Source organism: Schistocerca americana, chromosome 1 (genome assembly GCF_021461395.2).
Source record: "Schistocerca americana isolate TAMUIC-IGC-003095 chromosome 1, iqSchAmer2.1, whole genome shotgun sequence".
NCBI classification, from domain to species: Eukaryota; Metazoa; Arthropoda; class Insecta; order Orthoptera; family Acrididae; genus Schistocerca; species Schistocerca americana.
The window spans coordinates 663,968,284-663,992,400 of NC_060119.1; the positions used below are offsets into that span (position 1 = coordinate 663,968,284).

Consider the following 24,117-nt stretch of genomic DNA (forward strand, 5'->3'; position numbering starts at 1 on the left):
TTTTCAGTTTTGTCCCCCTGCACTCTCGTCATCATATTTTGACAAGCAAGACTAGAATTTTTTATGAGAAATCTGTCACTTCACCATGGAGAACCCACATAGCAACAAATTTTGCTTCATTTCTCAGCCACAGTGATACCTGGCAGCGATACCCTGTCTATATTGTCTATATTCAGAAGGGCTCACCTTGGTTCCCCCACCCGTAGGGGACTCTTGATGCACTGCTCTCATGAACATCATCTCACGATGAAGACCACTGTGATGTGGATGCCTGCTGGCTGTCACAGTTTTACAATGCAGAAACCAAACTCACACTCATGTGGTTTTGATGACATACCCAATTGCCTTCTCAGACAAATCTGCCCTCATGTGTCTCATACCTTGTCAGATATAATAAACTGCTCCTTCCTGTATGACCAATTCCCTAAAATTTCAAGGCAATAAAAGTGATTCCTCCCTAAAAATGATGAAAATGGTGATGCTAATAACTACAGACCCATCTCAAACCCTCAAGCATATCAAAAGTTCTTGAGAAAGCATTATGTGAGGGTGACCATGTTAAAAAGGTTTAAAAAAAGTCCAAATGGCTCTGAGCACTATGTGACTTAAGATCTGAGGTCATCAGTCCCCTAGGACCTGGAACTACTTAAACCTAACTAACATAAGGACATCACACACATCCATGCCTGAGGCAGGATTCGAACCTGCGACCATAGCAGTCATACGGTTCCAGACTGAAGCATCTAGAACTGCTCAGCCACACTGGCTGGCCTAAAAAGATCCTATTAGTAACTGTTTATTTGGCTGTTATCAGTTTGGCTTTTGAAAAGGGAGATGAATAAATGGGACCCTATATTCATTCCTAAATGATGTTTATAGTAACCCAATGACAGAAACCATACAACAGGAGTATTATCTGATCTCATTACTGCCTTAGATCTTGTCAGTCATGAGTTACTGACAGAGAAACTGGTACATTAAGGAACTGAGGGAAAATGCAATGATTGTTTTAAATCAGATCTTCCAGACAGGATACAAAGAGTTGAAATCCGTTCAGAAATAATGGCAGTATACAATCAAAGGAACAAGCCATAAGACAAGGCATTCCTCAAGAAGCGACACTTGATCCATTTCTGTTTGCTATACTTATCAATAATCTGTACCAAAGCATTCAGAAAGTTCAGTAACATTTCCCAGTGATGCCAGCATACTGTATTCAAATTACTATACTAATAAACTCAATGACATCATTTCTGATACAGATTCCAAGCTGGAAAATGATTAAGGGATTAAAGGAGACCACTTACCAAAAAACAGACATAGTGAGTTATTGATAGACACACACTGGAGAAAGAAAACTAGCTGGCTTTAGGAGTTGCCCTATGATGAGCTACAGTAAAATAAAATAAAATATGGTAATTGAAGAACTTCACAAGACACAATTGCTAATAAAGCATTTTACTGGCTGACTGGTTTCGACAGAGCTATGCTTTCATCGTTGGATTTTATGCTTTTGAATTTGAATGAAAGCATAAGATCTGATGATGGCAGCATAGCTGTGTCAAAATTGGTCGTCCAATAAGGCGCTTTTCTTAGTGATCTTGACTTGTGAAGTTTTCTTCATTAACTATAATATGCAGATTACCCCCAGACTGATCATTGCAGGAAGATATAAAAGTAAAATACACACACACACACACACACACACACACACACACACAGAGAGAGAGAGAGAGAGAGAGAGAGAGAGAGAGAGAGAGAGAGAGAGAGAAAGAGAGAGGATAATGTGTTTGTGTCTGCATCCTACATGATGCTGGCTAGACTCACAGTGCAACTGTTATTTTTCAGCCAGTGTAATGGTTGCAGTGGCGGTAGTATCTGGGGCAGGTAGAGGGAGAGAGAGGCAGGAGGTAGGGAGAGGAATTGTGGGTATGTGGCAAGCCATCGAGAGGGAGGCATCCAGTTTGGTGACTAGGGATGCAGGAAGGAGGAGTGGCAGGGCTGACACAATAGTAGTGGCCAGTGGGAAGCAGTACAAGCAGTACAAGCCACAATGTGGGAAGAAGACATTGTGGCTTGAACTGGAGTGGGGTGACAGGATGGAGGAAGGTGAAACTGTTGGATGGAGAATGTGGGGACAGGTGGTTACCTGAGACTGAGGCGAGAATGATTACGGAGTGCAGGATGTGTTCTAAGGACAATTCCCTTCTGTGAAGTTCAGAGAAGCTCGTGGAAGAGAGACGGATCCAGATGGCTCAAGTTGTGAAGCAACCACTGAAATTGGGCATGTTGTGCTCCACTGCACATTGTGCCACCAGATGATCAACATTGTTCTTGACAACACTTTGGCAGTAGCCATTGATCCTGGTAGACAGCTGGTTAGTACTAATACCATCATAAAAGGCTGTGCAATGTTTGTAGTGGAGTTGGTATGTGACATAGCTGCTTTCACAGGAGGCCTAGCCTCTGATGGTTTGGAGTAAGCCTGTGACAGGATTGGAATAGTAGGTGCTGGATGGGTGAACTGGGCAGGTCTTCAACCTAGGTCTGACACAGGGATATGATCCCTGTGGCAAGGGGTTGGGAATGGTAGTGGCACAGGGATGGACTAGGGTGTTGTGTAGATTGGATGGGCAAAGGAACACTACTTTAGGAGAGGTGGGAAGGATCTTCAGTAGAATGATCATTTCAGGGCAGAATGAGAGATAATAAAATTCCTTGTGAAGGATGGGTTGAGTTGTTCCAGTCCAGGGTGATACTGGGTGACAAGGGGCACTCCTTTGTAACTGATTCTTAGGGGTGGTGGGAGACTGGTGGTGTGTGTGTATATGGCAAGAAAAATCTATTTGTGGACTCAGCTTTGGAGGTATTGGCTGTGTGTGAAGCCCTTTCTGAAGCATTCAGCATACTGGGCAAGGGAGTTCTCATCACTGCAGAGTCGTATACATGGGTTGTGCTAGGCTGTATGGGAGGGGTGTTTAGATGTGGAAGGGATGGGAGCTGTTGAAATACAGGTACTGTTGGTGGTTAGTGGGTTAAATGTATACGGAAGTGTGGATGGAGCCATTGGATAGATGGAGGCCAACATCCAGGAATGTAATGTATTAGTTAGAGGAATACCAGGTGAAGTGGATGGCCCACAAACAGGTTGACATAGGAAGGGTCCCTGCAGGTGCTCATGGCTGTGCAGCAGATGTGTTTGTAAAACATCCCTTCAAATGAAAAATAGTTGTGTCAGTATACAGTTTATAAGGTGTATAAGGAATGATATGATGGGTTTGAGTCTGAAGGACCAGCCCCTAGACACAAAGACCATACCACTGGGGCAAACCAAGGTGCAAGACCTGCCCAGCTCACCCACCTGGCACATCCTACTTCAATCCTGTCATAGGTTTATCCTACCCCATCAGAGGGTGAGCCACCTCTGAAAGCAGCCATGCTATATACCAACTCTGCTGCAAACTCTGCTGCAAACTCTGCTTTGCCTTTTTTGTTGATATCTAGCAACCAGCTGTCCACCATGATGAGTGGCTACCACCAAATTGTTGTCAAGAACAAAGTTGACCATGGGTGGCACAGTATGCAACTGAGCACAACATGCTCTATTTAAATGGCTGCTTCACAACCTGAGCCATCTTGATCCTTCCCTTCACCACCAGCTTCTCTGAAGTGCACATATGGGAACTGTCCTTCCAACACATCCCCCACTTCCATAATCACCCTGGCTTCAGTCTCAGGTAACACACTGTCCCTGCAGCCTCCACACAACAGTTTCCCCTTCCTCCATCCTGCCATCATCTCCCAATTCATGTCTCATGACATCTTCATTGTGTGTCACTTCCTACCAGCTATTACAGTAGTGCCAGCCAATATACCTGCCATCCATCCCTCATGCATTCCTAGCTGACAACCTGCCTGCTTCCCTCCATGCTACTAGCTGCCCATCCCCAGCCCCCTCCCCTGCCTCCTTCACCCTCTATCCTCCCCACCTGACACTACCCCCAAACATACAGTCTACCTGCCATAGCTGCCAAAAAATAACATTGGCACTGTGAGTCTAACCAGCACTGTGTAGGGGCACAGGAGTATGTGTGTGTGTGTGTGTGTGTGTGTGTGTGTGTGTCTTTTATTTTATTTTATTTTACTGTGGCTCATAAAAGGGTAACTCTGAAAGCAGAGAAGTTTTCCTTCTATTTACATTCTACAAGAAATTTCCTACAAAATTTAAACTGTTACTGTACAAAGACAAAATTTTCACTCATCACTTACAGTTTCATCAATCACATATCATGTTATATTTAAAAAGGTACCTGTAAACTGAGAGTAACCACAAAATTCCTCAGATTGTGAGTAGATGGCATTCTACTGTGGGACAAACATTTTAAAAAGTTAGTAAATTGACTGAGCAGTTTGTGCTAAGTGTTTAATGATCTGAGTAGAGTCTGTGATACTGAAACACTAAAATGTGCGTATTTGGCACCTGGATACTCATTACTCACATACTGCATTCCATTCTGGTGTGTCACACATCGAGAGATATTTCTTGTGCACAGGAGACTATTGAAGATAAGTAGGAAAGTATCTCTCTTCTCCACCACTAAACATCTATTTCTGGAGTTCAGTATCCACTACCTTGCATTTTTCTTCTTGTAACAGTGTGTTCTATTCATGAAAATTTACATATTTTTACAAAAATAAAGACCTGCATTCCAGCTTTGCATTTATGGTCTGGCAGTTTCCAGTGATTAAGGGTAGCAGTGTGGTACTGGTGTGCAAGACTCACACTCCCCCTTGGCTATTTCGAGGTGCTTCACCGATCATTTTTCAGGATAGCAGCTGCGATGTCCTGCACAACTTCTTCTCCAAAGATAAGATGCTACTTTGGAGGAATTTTTTTTATAGTTTTAAAATAACTCCATACACTCGAGAATACTTTGAACTCAATCTCATTTCATTTTCATCACACATAGCAATTTTCATACAACTAAAACATTTTTTGTAAGCTCAACACGTTCCGGCCCGTCAGAAACTATCACATTCATTTTTCCATAAACAGAGTCTGCAAACCTCTCCAAGTTTAGCAAGACAACTGTCCCAGACCTTAAGAAAGTAACAGAATGAATGAATAAGTAATTGTCTCTTCTTTTCTTTCAACAACATTCAAATGTTCACACAATAATGTTTGACATCGCACAGAGTATGGTGCGCTTATTCCTTGAGCTGGACATGTAACTTCTTAGGCGGGCTTGGTGACTACCTGCCAATGCCGATCATCTGTCCGATACATGTCCATCCTGCATACACATAATTATGGTGCAGTTCTACTTTACCACACTCATCTCTAAAATAACGTGTGTTCAAGATGGTAGAAATACGAGGGTCTCTAGAATTTACCCCAAAATTCTCGAGGCACTACAGTGGGTAGCCAATTGCTATGTAAAAAGACACTGCAGTGTAGGGCACATGGCAGTCCTATACAACATCCTACCCAAAGGTTAAAGTCAGATAGAGAAGAATTCAGAGCACATGTAAAAATGTTTCCTCACAAGAACTGCTTCTGTACAGCTGAGTAATTTTTGACACATTCTAAAACAACCCAGTTAAATGTTTTCTTAAATGTTTGTATTTAGAGATTGTCCAGCTGGAATTTATTCAAATGAATTATTCTGAAATGACAGTATATAAAAAGAATGATATAGTAGAAGTTTACACAAAGAAATACACACAATTAGCAACTTTGAAAAAAATGGGACAACATTTGTAAGTCTCAAATCATACAGAGAATTGTGGCTGGAGTTTCCCAAAGATAATGCTAACTTGTTTGATCTGTGGTTATCCCTGTGCAATGTTTTCAAGCAAAGAGGAATAGCAAGTCAGCTTGTGGTTTTTGTCATACATGTATGTAAGGAAAACAGATGTCACAGCACCTTAAAACACAAAAAATAAGAACAACCTGACAACTACCATAGTGATCTAATTGGACCAATTACCTGAATTTTGCATGATAATAACAGGTATGTTTTAACATTTACTGATGACTTTACTCCTATCTCTTGTGTACATTTTCTAGAAACCATGTTAAAAGTGCCAGAATTTTTCAAATTTTTGAATCAATATCTAAAGCTCATTTTAATTTGAAAATAAGTCATCTTCATAGTGGTAGTGGATAAGAGCATATATCAAATGATCTGAAGGGTTTCTGTGTAGACCTGGACATTCAATTTGAGTTCACAATGCGATATGCACTGCAGCAAAATGGGGCTTCTGAATGTCTTAAGTAGGATTATTTTGGATAAAAATGTTATATGCCTCTCAATCAAAACTTGACAAGAATTTCTGAACAGAAGCAGTGTTGGCTGCAGCCTATATTACCAATAGGAGTCCAACTAGTGCTTTGGAAGGGAAAGTACCATCGGCTCTACAGTGTGGGAGACCAAACTTGGAGAAGATGTAGGTGTTTGGTTGCGTAGCACTTTTAAAACATCCAAAAGAACTGGTAGTTAGAAAGTTCTCATTCAGTTGGATGCATTTTTATTGGCTGTTGTCCAAATGGATACTGATCTTAGTGCCCAGAGCTGAAGAAAGTAATTTCAGGGAAAGGTACCATTTTTTGATGAAACAAAATTTACTTCTGATGGAACATCTGGTGAACAATAGCTTTTAGGAAAATAAGAAAACAGCACAGAAGAATACACAATAGAAGAAAACAGGACTGAAGAATACGAAATAGATGAAACAATAAAGAAGAAAAAAAGATTGATAACTCAAAAGTAGTAGTCAGGATGCCTGACAAGGTAGGAAGTGTTTGATGAAACAACTGAGAAAGAAGGATTCCAGCATGATTTGATGATTATGCAGTACTGGCCTTGTGTATTGAACAATTATTTTGTTGCTGACATTCCTGAATGCTATAAGCATGTACAAGGGAAACATGATGAACATGAATGGAAGCAAGTGATCAATGAATAAAGAAAGTCACTGGGACTTCATGAGACATCAGAGTTCACTCAGGGCTTCCCAGAGAAGTGACCAACTGCTAGTAAATGGTTCAAAATTACACATAATCAAGATGGAAAAATTGAGAGATATACGGCAAGGCTTATAATCAAAGCTGTCCTCAGAGGAACGGTTATGATTATGATGAAATGTATGTCCCTATTGCGCATTTAGCTATATTGAGAACACTGGTGTCAATCATCATTCCGAAGGAACTATATATGTGCCAAATGGATGCCATAGATTCCTTTCTATGTGAAGATCTACATAACTATGTCTACATGAAGATCCCTAAGCTGTCGCAGATTAAAATAATCACATCTTCAAATTAAAAAAGGTCTCTTATGGATTGAAGCAGGCTCCTCATAGGTGGATTGCAACATTTGATAGTTTTAACAAAAGTACTGGACTTAAACAGTCAAATATTGACAGATGTTTGCACATAGGCAACTTGGAAGATAGTAGAACGTATTTTCTATTATATGAAGATTATAATTGTTGCAAGTAACTGTACGAGGTCAAAAAAATTAAAAGGGCTTTGGAATAACCAATTGTCAGAGACCTTAAATCATTTCTTTGCATTGATTTCAAAAGGTCAGATGACAAAATAATTGTGGCTCAACCTATATACTTACATGAACTAATGGAATTTTTTGACATGAACAGTAGGAACATGACTAATACACCAATGGAGACCAAACTCAAATGGAAAGCAGCCAGAACTAATACCCGTAATTATCAATATTACATCAGTGTATGCAAACCATTACGTCAATTGATAGGTTGTCTGATGTGTGCCATGTTTACAACATGACCAGACCTGAAAGTAACAGTAATTATTTCACCAGATAACGAAGAAACCCAATAGGGAGTCATTGAAAGGGGCTTAAAAGAATACTAAGATACATCAAAGGAACATTGAATTTTGTTTTGCATTGTGGAAGAGGAGGAGCAGAGTTTATTCTCTGCTACCTAGATGCAAATTTTGGCAGTGGAGAAGGTAGGAAGCCAACATCAGGATTCCTTTTTCAAGTGCATAGACATGCTGTTTGTTGGATGATGAAACGACGAAGCTATATCGCCTTATCTTCAAATTAAGCTGATTATGTAACATTGGTCATAGCACCAACTGAATGTCTGTGACTCATTCAACTGTTGACTGACTTGGGTCTCAAGATCAACTACCCAGTAAAGATTTTAAAATACAACAATCCTTGTATTCATTTGCTTGGAAGATGGGAGCATGAGTGAATGATTCACATTGACATTAAATAAAATTTTGCCAGAGACTATGTGAGCAAGGGAATTATTGATGTTTATTGTGTAGACACAGAGGAAAAACTTGCTGACTTGTTAGCTAAGCCATTACCCAGTGAACAATTTGAAAAGTTACAAAATGGTTTATGTTGAGAATTGCAATTCAAATCTCTCAAATAAGTTTTTTCCAGTATGTTCCTTTTTCTTTTAGATGGCAACTCTATGTTATTATATTTTATTCTGTTGATAGGTGTTTACCATGTGTTACAGTTCCTAATTCTTAGTGAGAAATCAATAAATGTTATAAAAAGTTCATAAAATAGATCATATTTGTTACAAGTAAACTGATCATATGTGTGCCTGAGGAATGCCCACAGCTCTCTAAATTTATCATTAAATAGCACAACTGTTTAGCCAATTTATTTCATTCTACAGATGAAACTGTTCTTTTTCTTATTATGAGTTAATTATAATATTATACAAATTGTAATTGTGTCTCATCCTATGTCCATGTGTAACAACTTACAACAGAATTTGTGTGATCAATAAATAGCAAATCTAATCGAAACAACTCTGAAGTCAAGGCTGCTTCAAGGAAATACTGTGGGTTGTGTGACACTTCAGGACTTCCTGGAGTATTCATTGAATGTATTGGTTTTCTGACATGACTGCTGAAGCCCTGGTATAGTTTCCAAATTCTCTTTTCCATATCTTTATTCTCCTCTACCATAGCACAATTCAAACTCTAACTTTGGTCATAGAATCAAAGAATTCCCCAATACTGAAAAATCTATCCAAAGATCCATGTGATTTTGCATGTTCTGGTAAAGTTCAAATATTAGTGCAGTTGTAACTGTGCCATTCTTGAATTCATACCATCCCTCTGCCAGTTGCTCTCTGTGTGCACTGTTTTTTGTGACATTTTTGGGTCTAGTGCAGCAGGGGATACAACCCGTCGGCTTTGAACAATGACGTCATTCCTTAGTCATAGATCGTAATGTCCTCACTTCGAGGCATAGATAATAAAGCAGTTCTGTGTTCTAATAAGCTTTTGCTGTTATGTTTCAATTTCGTTTTTTTACTGATTGCTTAATAAAGTAGGATCAGTTTATTCTATCTCGTGAGATTTTTTTTTTAAAGCCAAAAAACACTTATCAGCTACTGAAGGCAGCTACAACACTAGAAGGATCGCTTCTCGGCTTTTGACAAGATATTGCTTAATAAAGTAGGATCAGTTTATTCTATCTCGTAAGATTTTTTAAAAAAAAGCCAAAAAAACACTATTGCTTAATAAAGTAGGATCAGTTTATTCTATCTCGTGAAATTTTTTTTTAAAATGCCAAAAAACACTTATTAGCTACTGAAGGGAGCTACAACACTAAGAAGAATCGCTTCTCGGTTTTTGACAAGATATTGCTTAATAAAGTAGGATCAGTTTATTCTATCTCGTGAGATTTTTTTTAAAAAAAGCCAAAAAAACACTATTGCTTAATAAAGTAGGATCAGTTTATTCTATCTCGTGAGATTTTTTTTTAAAAAGCCAAAAAACACTATTGCTTAATAAAGTAGGATCAGTTTATTCTATCTCGTGAGATTTTTTTTTTTTTAAAGTCAAAAAACACTTATTACGTACTGAAGGGAGCTACAACATTAAGAACAATCGCTTCTCGGCTTTTGACAAGATATTGCTTAATAAAGTAGGATCAGTTTATTCTATCTCGTGAGATTTTTTTTTAAAAAGTCAAAAAACACTAATGCTTTTGAGAAGATCAATGTTTATCTCTCTCGCATTCCTTTGTTTCTCAACATTCTCCTCAGCTCTTTCATCTCTGTAATACATGCTCTCTGGCGACTTGTGACGTCATTGTTCAAAGCCGACGGGTTGTATCCCCTGCTGCACTAGTCCCACATTTTTATATACTTTGCCCACCTTTCATTTAAATTCATGGCTTTAGTTTGAACACTGCTCTCTAATATTCATTTTAAAAAGTGAAGTAACAAAACCCCCCTTCCAATCTGATGACATCCTTATCTGACTGTGAAGGACATGCATCCATTATTTCTCTGTAATGCTTGTTGTCTTTGTTCATTTCACCACTTAACTCTTTGATACCATTTGATTTTCCTAATTACATACTTTCAACTGACTTCTACATCAATACCTATTCAGTCTCTAATGTTGTTATTTTGTAGCTATTGTGCTTCATTTATATTCAGTAGCATGACAAATTAATTATTCACTGTCACCGTGATATACTAGGAATTTACTTCTGCTGCTGTTATCAGCTGACAATAATTTTGCCAGTTTCATCTTTTGTCTATCAAGATTCCTTGTAACAATTTATTACCCGCTATGTCATCCTTTAGCCAATTGCCCCAATTAATTAAATACCTTTCCCTCTTTTGTTCTGGTGACTTGTTTTGATTCCTTTTAGTCTAACCCATGTAATTCTTTATTGATTTTATCACATAATAATCTTTGAAGTATTTCTAAAGGCATTATACTTCCTTGAGACTGCATCCGTCACTACCATTCTACTAATGTGGTAGCTACCAGTTTCTTTTGCTGCTATTAGATCCACTTATTTTTTCATCTGCTCCAACAAGGCACTCCCCCAGTTCTTTCACAGTTCCCATATCTGTTCTTGGCAAACCATTCAGTGCTTTCTTTAACTGCCACAACTTTATCTTTGTCCTAAACTTTCCACAATTTGAGTTTATTTTCTTGTGTAGGTCTTACTACTTTCAGTTTGTTACATCTGAACATTCCAGTAAGAAGGCACATGATCTATTTATAGTACTTAAACTGTGTACTATTTTTACAACCAGAATTGTTTCTCTGTTGGTGTTTGCTACTAAATACATAATCAGTTGCTCTTAATGAATGAAGCCATAGATGAGATCACTAAAACACACTAATATTATCTCAGTTGGCACAGAGGTTAGTTGGTTTGAACCCTGGTGGTAGAAAAAGTTTGCATCTCTAGTAATTGACTGTCAAGGGGAGGAGAGGTAAAACCATAAATTTCCTGATCACAAACTTTCTGCCATTTACAGACATAATCAAGAAGGAATACACAGGAATAAAATTATATTGCATTAAGAGAAGAATGAAACTTAAAAACAAAATGACTGTTGGAGTGTACTTTTATTTGCAGTAAGATTATTAAAATTAGTTTTCTGTTAGTGAAGAGAAGAAATTTGACTTTCGCGTTACAGATAGGAAATCACTGTTAAGCTCAGCGAAAAAAGGAAATGGTAAAAAAGTAATTTGGAAGCCTCTTCAATGGAAATTATCTATCAGGGATTTGGAAGAAAAAAAGGGATTGTTGTTAAAGAATAATGACCCAGCAATGATAGCAAAATACTGAAAGATTGAAGCTTAAAGCTTATAGTAAGAGTTGATGGAGTTGATGAAATAACTTTACATTTAGACAGTATTATAAAAGGGTAGTTGCTACTCACCATATAGTGTTGTTGCTGAGTAACAGAAGGCACAACAAAAAGACTGTCAAACAAAGCTTTCAGCCAAATAGGCCTTCAACAGAATTCAACACACACACACACACACACACACACACACACACAACTCACAAATACTTACAGAAACACAACTCTCACACACACATGATCACAGTCTCTGGTACCCAAGGCCAGACTGATGTGTGCGTATGTTGTCTAATTCTGATGAAGGCCTGTTTGGCAGAAAGCTTAGTATGACAGTCTTTTTGTCATGCCTGTCTGTGGCTCAGCATCTCCACTACATGGTGAGTAGCAACTACGCTTATAATATTGTCAGTATTCCATCCTGGATTTTCTGTTGTTTAACTTCACATTTTCCTATAAGTGTGAGTGAGTCCATGAACTGGCTGGTTACTCAGAATTTGGAAATAAGGGTATAAAATGGGAGAAACACTACCAGATATCCAGAAAAATCCCATCCTCATTCTGGTGAAGAAAACAGAGAAGTAAAGTATTACACAGCTATTCTGAGATGCCATACTCCTAAATTGTTGTATATGGAAGAAAACAAACTAAACTAAGATATTCAATACTCACTATGAATACCATGCTGAATTTCATTTTTCATGAACATTGTCAAATTTTATTCAAAAATATCAGAATGTATGCAGCTTATTTTTTTTCTTTCATAGCCTGAAATATGTGTATTTTGCTACCACTTCTATAGTGTGATATACAGCCAGCTTATCAAAATAACCAAAATGTTTTTCTTCCTTTTTTTTCCAGGCGGCGTCAAGGTGTTGCATTGGCAGGAGTTACAAATCCATGGTAGTGGACTCTGATGCAGATACATATTGATGTACGCACAAGCATTCTATAGCTTTTTTTCTTAAAACTTTGCAAGTATTTCATAATAAATGTTGTTACTGCAATGAGATACTGCAATGAGATAATTGTGTTTTCATCCAATTTTGACTTTAGTGTAGAAGTCTATTTAAAGAGATCACTGATAGTAAATATATCATTTTTATATTATTAATTACTTTTGTACTCTGTGTGGTGTACTATCAGAGTTTCAGCATGATTTGTTCTGGAGAGAGATAGAGAAAATTTCATGGCCTTGCCAGTTTTCTCCCTTCCTCTATGCCACACATGTTGCAGTTGTTTTTTCTCCTGACATCTGGCAATGGTGAAACATGCTCCAAATTGGGATGTAGGTCCTATTGATGACACTTTTCAAAAATGTAAAATACATGAACACCATTGTTGTCATAAGTTCAAGTAACACTTTTTGTGCTCCCTTATGTCACCCATAATAAACACTATACTCACAAAATGACTTTCGCTATATACCAACAATCACAAAAAAGTATCACTAAATGTTCAGTACATAGATAGAAGCACTTGGGACAGACATGTATGTCTCACTGATGTTATTGACTCATGCATTATTTGTTGCTTTGAGTGTTATCATCTCCAATATTGACTTTTTTATTTTCTCATCAAACTAATAAAAGTTTTCTTTATACCGACAGAATTGTCAATAAGGAGTGTGACTGTAATATAAGTTAAATGTTTATTTAACTCTACAATAGTGAAGCCATAGTCACAGTGTATAAAATTTTTCTGTAAAATTGGGGTTACACTCACTAACAGTCACAACAAACTACGTCATCATTTTCAAAGGATGGCGCAAACTTACACAGCTGAAAGCACATGATAATAGAAGCATAAATGTCAAGTGAACATGGGCTCTAAAACACATACCTTAAGAGCTATGAGGTGTTCTTTTGTGAAACAAATCTCTTATACTGCAAGCTCTTTTCTTTCCATATTTTGGGAAGTGGTAGTATGAAAAAAAAAATGAGAAAAAAAGGTCCCGTAAACATGTGCTCTAAAATGCATCCCTTAAAAGTTCATTAGAAGAGTTGTGTTCCAAAGTACCAAAGATAAACAGGTGCTCATAGCTGTTAAGGTATGCATTTTAGAGCACATGTTTACTGGACATTTTTTTCTTGTTTTGGTCCATACTAACACTTCCCAAAATGTGGAAAGCAAAGAGCTTGCAGTATAAGAGATTTGTTTCACAAAAGAACACCTCATAGATCTTAAGGTATGCATTTTAGAGCCCATGTTTACTTGACATTTGTGCTTCTATTATCATGTACTTTCAGCCATGTAAGTTTAGGCCATCCTTTTTGATACACCCTGTATAATGGGAATTGTGACCATACATCTCACACCAATTACAAAAAATAGTGAGACCAGGCAACCGGGGCAATGGTGACACAACCAAATCACTACAATGTATGCCCATTCTTGCCCAACCATTCACTCCACGTCCTAATGCAGAATAGATAAAAACTACACCAGGGTAAAAATTGCCAATGATTCTTGCAATATGTCCTACTGTGGCAAGTACAAGTGTTGTGAATTTTTATCTATTCTATGAGTGGCAACTATTTATTTGTAGCTTGTACAACATAGATATGTGTTTCAAAGTTTTACTGAGCCTCAGAGTAGTCACCAGCATTGTGTATAACCTGTTGCCAGCAATGTGGAAGTCATAGGATACTCTTAGCAGTGCCAACTTTGTTGACAGTTCGAGTCTATTGCCTGACAAATTTGTAGCAGTTCTGAAGTGAATACCGTGAAGTGTCTCATTCAGTTTAGAAATCGAGTTGAACTCATGAGGGCTTAAGACAGGAGAGTGCAATAGGTGGTATAGCACTTAGCAGCTCCATCAGTCAAACAAATCAATAAAAGCTTGCACTGTATGTGCTGGAGCATTGTCCTGCAAAATGATGGTCAGGTCCTGCAGAAAGTGTCATCACTTCTGTCTCTATGCTGTTCATTTTTGGAACACAACCTACCACCAGCTTAGAGACAGAAGTGATGACTGTCAACACAACTGGCACTGCTAAGAATATCCTACAACTTCCACATCACTGGCAACGGGTTATACACAATGCTGGTGACTACTCTGAAGGTCAGTAAAAGTTTGAAATAAGTATCTATTTTGTATGAGCAGTAAGTAAATAAATAGTTGCCACTATTAAAGTTCCAACCCTCGTACATTAGGACATGGAATGAACAGTTGGGTAAGCATGGGCATAACTTGTAGTGACTTGGTTGTGCCACCATTGCCTCAGTTGCCTGGTCTCATTGTTTTTTGTAACTGTCAGATTATGTCACAGTTCCCATTACATATTCTCCAACTGATCTTTTGCATTTCAAAATGACGACATAGTTCATTTCAACTGGTAATGTAAACCTTTTTTTTAAAGAAAGATTTTTATGTACTGTGACTATGGCTTCACTATTGTAGTGTCAAATTAACATTTAACTAATAAAAGTGGACTGGAAACAGTTTATGACCACCACTTACCTGAGAAAGTTACAAAAAATATTAAGGTATCAAAAGGAACCTGCATTTAAGTAAAGTTACAAGGAGACAAAATGTCTGGCCACTACTTATCTTTGGGAAGCCATATTCTAATGAGTGCCAATAGATACATATAAAGGTAAAATACAGTACACAGCTATTGGAGTTGTTAGTTTCAGGGAGAAAAGATAAGTATGTTGAGAAAAGGAGAGATAAGTCAGTCAGGTCCCAGGTTTAAGTGTCCCTCCTATTATGAGAATGTTGGCAGACAATATGAAGGGGGAGGTAGGCCTATAACAGAGTGCAGGAGGTCAAAGATAGTATATTCATGTACATTGTATCAGCTCCAGTCCAGAGAAGACATAAATGCAAAATAATAAGTAAAAATGGATTAAAGGGAAGAGAAATGAGGAATAAAATGAATAGTGCAGTTAACAACAGGACTTCACAAAAGACCAAAAACATTAGAGGCATGAGGAAGCTGAAAATATTTTTTTAATTAGTAAGTAATTGAGTAAATAATGAAATTCTAATGATGGAGGAATAGAAGGGGAGGTTGGAAGTTGTTATCAGAGCTTCAGTCCAAAAGGGTAGTGAGGTGCATGGACATACAAAAATAGGCTTCCACAGCCATTCTCACAAACAATAAAATTTTTCTGGGATATGTGACTACATTGTCAATATGTAAAACTACTGACGTTTCAGCCACTGTTGCAAGTGACCTTCTTCTGGGTGTTTTTGTTACACAAAAACACCCTGAAGATGGTCAGCTGTAACAGTGACCGAAACATTGGGAGTTTTGCATACTGATAATGTAGACACAAACCCAGAAAAATTTTATTGATTGTGCAACGATGTGTGTAAGAACAAAGTCCCATCTCCAGAGCCCATGGAAATTAGTTTCAAGTGGAAGAATCCAAATGGCCTTTGTGACGTAGCATATACATAGGTCTATAGAGCATGCTCATAATCTGGGTACTAGAAGGCCTTGAGGCAAGCAGTTCTTCTATATGTGTTCATGTACGCAGGTACTTTAGTGGTGGTCATTCTTGCACAAAATCCATACCATGAACACATGTTAGTTGGTAAATTATATGTGTGGTTTTACATGTTGTTCTACCTTTAGTGTTGTAAGATTTACCAATGATGTTGCTGAAGTAGATTATAGTTTTAAAGTGAGAAGGATTGCAGATTATGAATCTTATTATTAGGGTAATGGTCTAAGAATTTTATCTGATTTGAAAATCACTATTATGTTAGTGGATATATTATGGTAACACTGTGTATCCTTTTGAAAGTGATTCAGACAACTGACCAGAAAGCATGAGAACCAAATTTGTCTAGGCTGCATCATGGACTCAGACACAGCCACAGAAGATCATGCTGGATTGGACCTAAGTGTGAGCCCATCACTGCAGACCATTCACTCCCAACTCCACAACATTGGTTGCAGCTGGTATCATCTAGACAGTGCTTCAAAATGCTGGAATTGCTTTTACACTACAGACTCTTGCTGATATTACTTATTTCAGATGCACTGTATTGTTCTTTACAATTTTTGAACTTGATTGGACAGTACTTTGAAAATTAAGTTAATTTCTTGATTACAACTCATCATCATCTGACATTTATATTGTTGAATGTATATATGTGCTTGTATTTCCTATGCTTCGCACAAATCATGTTGGGTGAAGGGCACTCAACGTGCTTTCATTAGATCCCAGTCTAAGTTAATATAGAGTGAATATATAAAAAACTGGTCAAAAGTAACACTAGGATTACAAACTAGTAAAATGCTATAAAGGAAAAATACCCAAAGGATCTAATAAAATACATGCAGTGCAGAAGAGCTGATTTCTACAATCATCTTGAGGGATAAGTGTAGTATTCCTGTCTAACACTCTGTCCTAAAGGAGAAGCACTGAGTCACCAACAGGCACACATATAAAGAAGGAAAACATGCGAGCTTTTTGAGTAATCTTTTTTCAAGCTAGAGTAAAAATACACACACATACACACACACCTATGCTCCTACATGGCACTAACTGGACACACAATGCTGTATTTTCAGCAGGTGGACTTGGTTGCGGTGGGGTTTGCACCAGGCAGAGTGAGTAGAGGGAGACAGAGGTAGAAGGTTGGAAGAGGGTATGGTGATGAGTGGTTAGTGGCTTGGCTGGAGGCAGCTGGTTTGCTGGCTAAAAATGAGGGTGGGAGGTGTGGAAGGAGCACAGACTATGCATATGACTCATGATTCTCAGAGCCAGTATGGAGTGGCACATGCTGATGGTGATATAGGGATGTGAATTTAGGAGGAAATGACAGGACAGAGGAAGGGAAAACTTGGGTGGAGGATGTGCGGATAGTGGGTTATTGGAGAGTGAGGCCTTCCTGTCACCCCCTTCCAAATTCACATACCGACGTCACCTTCAGTGTGCACTGCTGCCTACCAGCTCCGACAACTACGTGACATCAAACCAGACACAACAAAGTTACCAGTTCTTGTGCTCTCTGGATTGCAAACCCACACATAAACTTAAGGACTTTCTAACTGCTTGCTTGTACAACCTGAAATATGGTTCACAATTTTGAAGCATATTTTTAGACATCAGCTGATTAGGGCAGACCCCAAACAGTTTACTTTGACAGTCAGCAACCTAGACCAGAGAGCTATCACTTTAGTTTCAGACATAATTTTACACCCACCTTGCCAACGAGCTTGCCTAATTATTAAAAAGGTTTTAGTTTCCCGTTGCACTAAACTATCAGATCAAAAGCTAAAACAAGTGCTGTATCATGAAAAATCTGGTAACAAAAATCCATTTTTGAAGATGTTTACATGCTGTTATAGATACTAGTGTGGTTTCTGGTGAGTTATTATTGTATATCTGGCAACAACAGCTGTCTCCACAGGTGCAGTTAGCTTTTATAGCACATGCTGCCATGGTGACTATAATGTCATCAACTACAGTTGAATACAACTGACAACTGCTGAGCTTACCCAAGGTCACTGTACCTCACTGCTCTACTGCTTCATACCGACACCTGCTGAGCATAGTTGAAGATAGGCATACAGTTAGTTACATGCTGGCCCAAATGAGAGATTACATTCACAACGTTCTACTACTCCTTGGTCTCAAAATCACAGCCATGTCCAAGACACCTCTACTAATATCTGATGCTACCACAGACATTTAGATCTCAAGCTGTGAAGTACACAACACAAGAGCAATCTGGATGCGGTGTAACAGACCACTGCACCAGCAAAGACTGGCATTAAGGAAAGGAGTGTCCTCTCCCAACCATACACAGACAACAGCACAGTGTCAAATACACTACTGATGGCAATATAGGATCTGGTCAAATGACTCAGTCTCTGCTAACTCCAGTGTGTAACACAATGTCATGATAGTTACATATTTCCAATAAAATTTCCGTTTTTTTCCCTAAATGTCTGACGAGCTTCTAAATTTAATGGCTATAAGCAACTGTATTATGGCTATAAGCAACTGTATTATCTTCACTCATGGCCATACAAATCTGACATCGAAAGAACTTTTGTGATCGTGGACATCACTCAGCCTATCTTAGGTGCTGATTTTATTTCCCCTTTTATTTCCCCACACTTATGGTGGACTTGTGGATTTGACAAAGGTATGTTTAATAAACTGGATTGACACTCACAAAGTGATGTGAACTGAAGGCTGTTCTGTAGTTGGCATGGTGAGAAGAGTCAACAGTATAAGTGCACTGCTCTCCTGGGACACTAACATTGTGCATAATGAAGAGTTAATATTGATGCCACAGGGATTGACTACACAGTGCATCATTAAGCAAAAAATATATATAAGTCTGTGGGCATTTTCTTTACACCCAATCCCCAATAAAGACAGCTCACAATCTCCTGTGGCTAGTACCACGAACCAAAATCTAGAACTCCTCTGGATAGGTATGCCTTACCTAATACCCAAGAATTCACATAGACTTTGGCAGATGCAAAGGTTTTCACAATTCTGGAGCGCCACAGTGCTTATAATCAGATCCTGGTAGTGCTTAGTGATATACCAAAACCAGTAGTGATTACACCTTTCCACTATTTTGAAGTCTTGCTTGCTGAGCAAGGTGGCACAGTGGTTAGCACACTGGACTCACATTTGGGAGGATGTGGTTCAAACCTGTGTCCAGCCACCTGATTTAGGTTTTCCATAATTCCCTAAATCTCTTTAGGCAAATATCAGGATTAGTTCCTTTGAAAGGCCATGACCGATGTCCTTTCTCATTCTTCCCTAATCCAACAGGACTGGTGCCCTTGCTGTTTGGTCCTCTCTCCGTGAATCAACCAACCAGTTCTTGTTCATAGCATTCTAAGTCAGAAACACTGCTCAAATGTGTCAAAGTTTCATTGATGAAGTTTTGCAGTGACTGCAATTTTATTTTTCATATTTGGATTATATCCTGGTATTCTATTCTAAAGCACAGATCCAAGACATACATGTTGACAAAGAACAACAGAGACTATATAGCCATCAAATTGAGTTATTCAGAAACAAATGTATCACTGACAAGAGTGAAGTAACTTTTCTGCATGGTGAATTTTTATCACTGTCGCCTTCCTGTGACAGCTTTCATTAAAGCTCTGCTAATGACTGCACATTCTGATCCCAACACCAAGGGCAAACAAATACTCAAACAGATTCCAGAAATGGACATAGCTCTCCATTATCTACAGGCTAGCCTCATGAAGACAGTGCTCCTCACCAACCTAGTACCATCTATGCCATTGGCTATTGTCATGAACACCAGCCAAAGTGAAATGGTTCCACTCTACACCAAAAAGTCAGTAACTGTTGGAAGCAGTCAAGATATTTTTTTTTCAAAAGAAATTACAGCTAAGGCCAATGCAATGGAGTGATTACGACAGAGAGCTATTGGTCAGTTATGAAGGTGTAGACATTTTCTCCCTAAAATCAAAATCCGGCCAGTGACAATCTGTATAGACTACAAACCAATCAAATGCCAGGGATAGGTGTTCCCCTCGACTGCTCTGGCACATCTTAAAGGGGCATAAAAAACAGTCACCACTTACTTTTCTTACATCTGCAGTATGGTTAATGTTTTGAGCTGCAACAATCTCACCATGGCCCAAGCAATGGATAAATAACTGCAAATTTTATCAAATGATCATTCCCTTAGACTGATGTTAAGCAAGTCAAGGTATCAGGTAACAACTTCAAAATATGATGTGATGCCTCACAATGGGAGACATGGCCCTGTGTTTTGTGGCAGTTTTGTAAAGTGGCATTTGACAAGTGTCCACTGTGCTGCACATCCATGAGCAAATTCCAGGAATAAATTATTAACCAACTGTTTCACGTGGACTCACGTGTACCTTCATGCCAGCACTGTACACTACCATGTTCTGCACATATTGGACATTTCCCTGGGTCTCCTGTGAGGTCCAGTCCTTGTTGGCCCTCTACCTGTCTCTGCAGCTGAAGGGCAGAAGCTATACCATTCACAAATACATCTGCCAAGACAATTGCAAAAATGTTCATCACAAACTGGTTAGCATGCTTTGGCTATCCACTACGTATCACAACAGACCAGAGCTGGCAAACTGAGTCCAATGTGTTCAAAGGGTTGTCTAAAGCTCTCAGCTTCCACCATCATCACATTACAAGGTACCTTTCTGACAGCTATGGGATGGTTGAAAGGTGGCATAGAACTTTAAAGGCTGTCATCATGTGTCACCAAGAGAGGTGGACAGAAACCCTTCCTCTGGTCTTTTTAAGACAAAGCATGGCCTATAAATCTAATATCGATGTGTTGATGGCTACAGTAAAATGATTTACGGGGAGCCACTGAGGATCCAGGAAATTACCTCATACCTGCACCACTGCCATACCATTGCTGTTGGGACAGCAGATTTGGGAGCATATCACATATATCCAATGACCATCTGCTTTGCACCATGTTAAACACTTGATTTTTGTACCCAAGGCATTGGCAGACTGCTTTCATGTACATCTCACCAATGTAGTGAAGCCAAACAATGGAAAATCCAGGATGGAATGTAACAATATTATGAGAAGGAAAGCTGCTACTCACCATATAGTGGAGATGCTGAGTCACAGATAGGCACCTATCTGCAACTCAGCATCTCCGCTATTTGGTGAGTAGCAACTTTCCTTCTCATAATATTGTTACAATGTAGTGAAGTGAAACAAGTGGGATTTTGGTATGATGTATGCCACTCCATGCATGATCTGTCATCCTTTTACCTTACAGATATCTTGTGCTCGCTGTTCTGGAAGTTATTTGCTGATTTACAATTAAGGGTGAAACAGATCTCTCTTAAGTAGTAACTAAATGTAGATCACAACATGTGCTTGTGGACAGATTTGACATTATTCTAATGTATAATGTTTAATTGTTCTGATATTGGCATTATCGCCTATGCCCCTTTGCTCTGTGACTCCTGATGCACTGCCAAGCCAAGACACCAAAGCATAAGTGTGCCTTGACAGCAGATGAAGATGTGCACTTGCTGTCACATCTTGTTGGTATTCAGAGGTGATGTCTTTCATACCCAATCTGCTCATATGGCTCTGTGGAAATGAGTTATCAATCCACAGAGTTTGATAATTGTTCTTTGAAAGAGTTGTTTATCAACAGTATATGTTCATTCTTGTCAAGTTGCAATCATATTGCTTTGCTAAATAAAAGTTATCTTCATTACTTGTTGGTATTAGTTTTGCCTACAAGTGGAATAACAGAATGGTATTTCATTCACAAAAGTACAACTTAGACATGATTATTTGAAAGATGATCTACATCACTGCAGCCCCTAGACAATGTTGCCAGTGTCAAGATGAGTAGTATTTGAAACTTCCTGGCAGATTAAAACTGTGTGCCGGACCGAGACTCGAACTCGGGACCTTTGCCTTTCACGGGCAAGTGCTCTACCAACTGAGCTATCCAAGCACAACTCACGCCACATCCTCACACCTTTACTTCTGCCAGTACCTCGTCTCCTACCTTCCAAACTTTACATAAGCTCTCCTGCGAACCTTACAGAACTAGCACTCCTGAAAGAAAGGATATTGCAGAGACATGGCTTAGCCACAGCCTGGGGGATGTTTCCAGAATGAAATTTTCACTCTGCAGTGGAGTGTGCGCTGATATGAAACTTCCTGGCAGATTAAAACTGTGTGCCGGACCGAGACTTGAACTTGGGACCTTTGCCTTTCGCAGGCAAGTGCTCTACCAACTGAGCTACCCAAGCACGACTCACGCCCCGTCCTCACAGCTTTACTTCTGCCAGTGCCTCATCTCCTACCTTCCAAACTTTACAGAAGCTCTCCTGCGAACCTTGCAGAACTAGCACTCCTGAAAGAAAGGATACTGTGGAGACATTGGGTTAATCTGCCAGGAAGTTTCATATCAGCGCACACTCTGCTACAGAGTGAAAATCTCATTCTGGATGAGTAGTATTTGTTTATTTTCTACCACCTCTATGATAAAACTGTTATCACTAATGTACAAAAGTGGTGTTATTCTCAGTTTACAATTAACAAAACTTTGCCTTTTTTGAGTTCATTACAGTAAGCATTGTATTAGGTGGTTAGACACTTCAAAGTACAGTACATAATGAGGTAGCTGCACAATGCATATGTCAGGTATGTTTTCTAGATCATGTCAGTCCATCACACTCCACTTTCAGCTGACTACACAATGACACAAAACTAGTACATATACAGTTAAGAGGGTCGACCATGGTGCTCCATGGATGCACACCAACATCTGTGAACCATGTGTGTTAAAGCATGAGTTGCAAGTATACCTTTTGCAATGGACAACAGGGTGTCCACATGGAACAGCTCCAGTAGATCACACAGGTCAGAGCTCATTTTCTCCATTGTGTGTATACTGAGAAGCGGGATACTGAGAAGCGGGAGATCTGAAAGTCTTCAAACTTATTTTACAAGCAAATGGCACATTTCTGGGTATGAGTTCCTTATATCAAATTTTATCTACTAAGTCTCTTCTGTAACCCTTAGAAGACTCTAATAGAAATTGTGAAACACCTTGTATATGTATACATACTGTAAATTACAGTCACCTGCTGCATTTCTCTGTCTGTATTTGAAGGCTAATCTCAGGAACTGCTGTAGGGATTTTGATAGAGTTGCACTAACAGACATATTAATTCACAATAGAGGGTTGTCTAATTTATTACCACTATGCAGAACAAGTTGTCTGACCATAGACACTGCCACCCATGTGAAGACAGGACAGGTTGTAAGTAATAATATAAAAGACTTCACTTAATTTTATGGGTTGGGGGGAGGGGGAGGTATTAATGACACAGAGGACATCCCCCATCCACTTCAGTTGACAGCTGCTCATTGCACATATATGTTGGTCCTGCATGATGGATCGCATTCAGTTTCAAGATCTAGTTTATGAAGATCTGTATCAGATAATCCTGAAAGAGGGATTCAAAGAGGGGATCCCAAATCATGACCATCTCGTTCACCTCATTTGGTTCTTCTTGTGGGATCATATGAAATGTCTTAGACTAAAGAGGATCTCTTGGCAAAAATTATTGCTGTAACAGTTTTCAAACCACTCCACGATTGTCTGAGCAGATACGGTATTATGCCTCTACTGTACCTGTACAGTGGTTGTGAATGTAGCAGCTTGTGTAAAAAAAAAAGGTTGTTTTTCACCACCAACAAACAACCAATAAATTTTAAATGTTTTCATTGTCACTTATAACTTTATATCTGTTTCCGAAGCAAAATTTCCTTTCTCATATTCATATATTTGCCTTCCTCCATCATCCATGTAAGTTTGTACCATCTTCTCAGAAACATACTGTATAATGTACTTGGAAATTCACAATAGTAACCCAAACACGACACCACAGAACCAACTAATCTTTGTGAATTGTAGTTTTATTAAATTTTAAATCTGTCCTCAGCAAATTACATTGTAACAGCTAGTTCATGCAG

General features: G+C 38.8%; 1 protein-coding gene and 1 non-coding gene across 2 annotated transcripts in view; one reads left to right on the plus strand and one right to left on the minus strand.

The window, feature by feature from the left end:
- Positions 1 to 16,911, plus strand: part of LOC124544638 (ionotropic receptor 25a) — a 424,769-nt gene extending 407,858 nt beyond the window's left edge. Inside the window, exons 18-19 of the mRNA XM_047123253.1 lie at positions 12,502 to 12,574; positions 16,399 to 16,911. Coding sequence (XP_046979209.1) covers positions 12,502 to 12,547 — 46 coding nt within the window. The 3' untranslated portion in view covers positions 12,548 to 12,574; positions 16,399 to 16,911. The remainder of the gene's footprint in view (positions 1 to 12,501; positions 12,575 to 16,398) is intronic.
- Positions 16,912 to 22,010: 5,099 nt separating this feature from the next.
- Positions 22,011 to 22,085, minus strand: Trnas-uga. The gene has a single exon. It is a non-coding gene; the product is annotated as a tRNA-Ser (tRNA).
- Between the last annotated feature and the right edge of the window lie 2,032 nt (positions 22,086 to 24,117).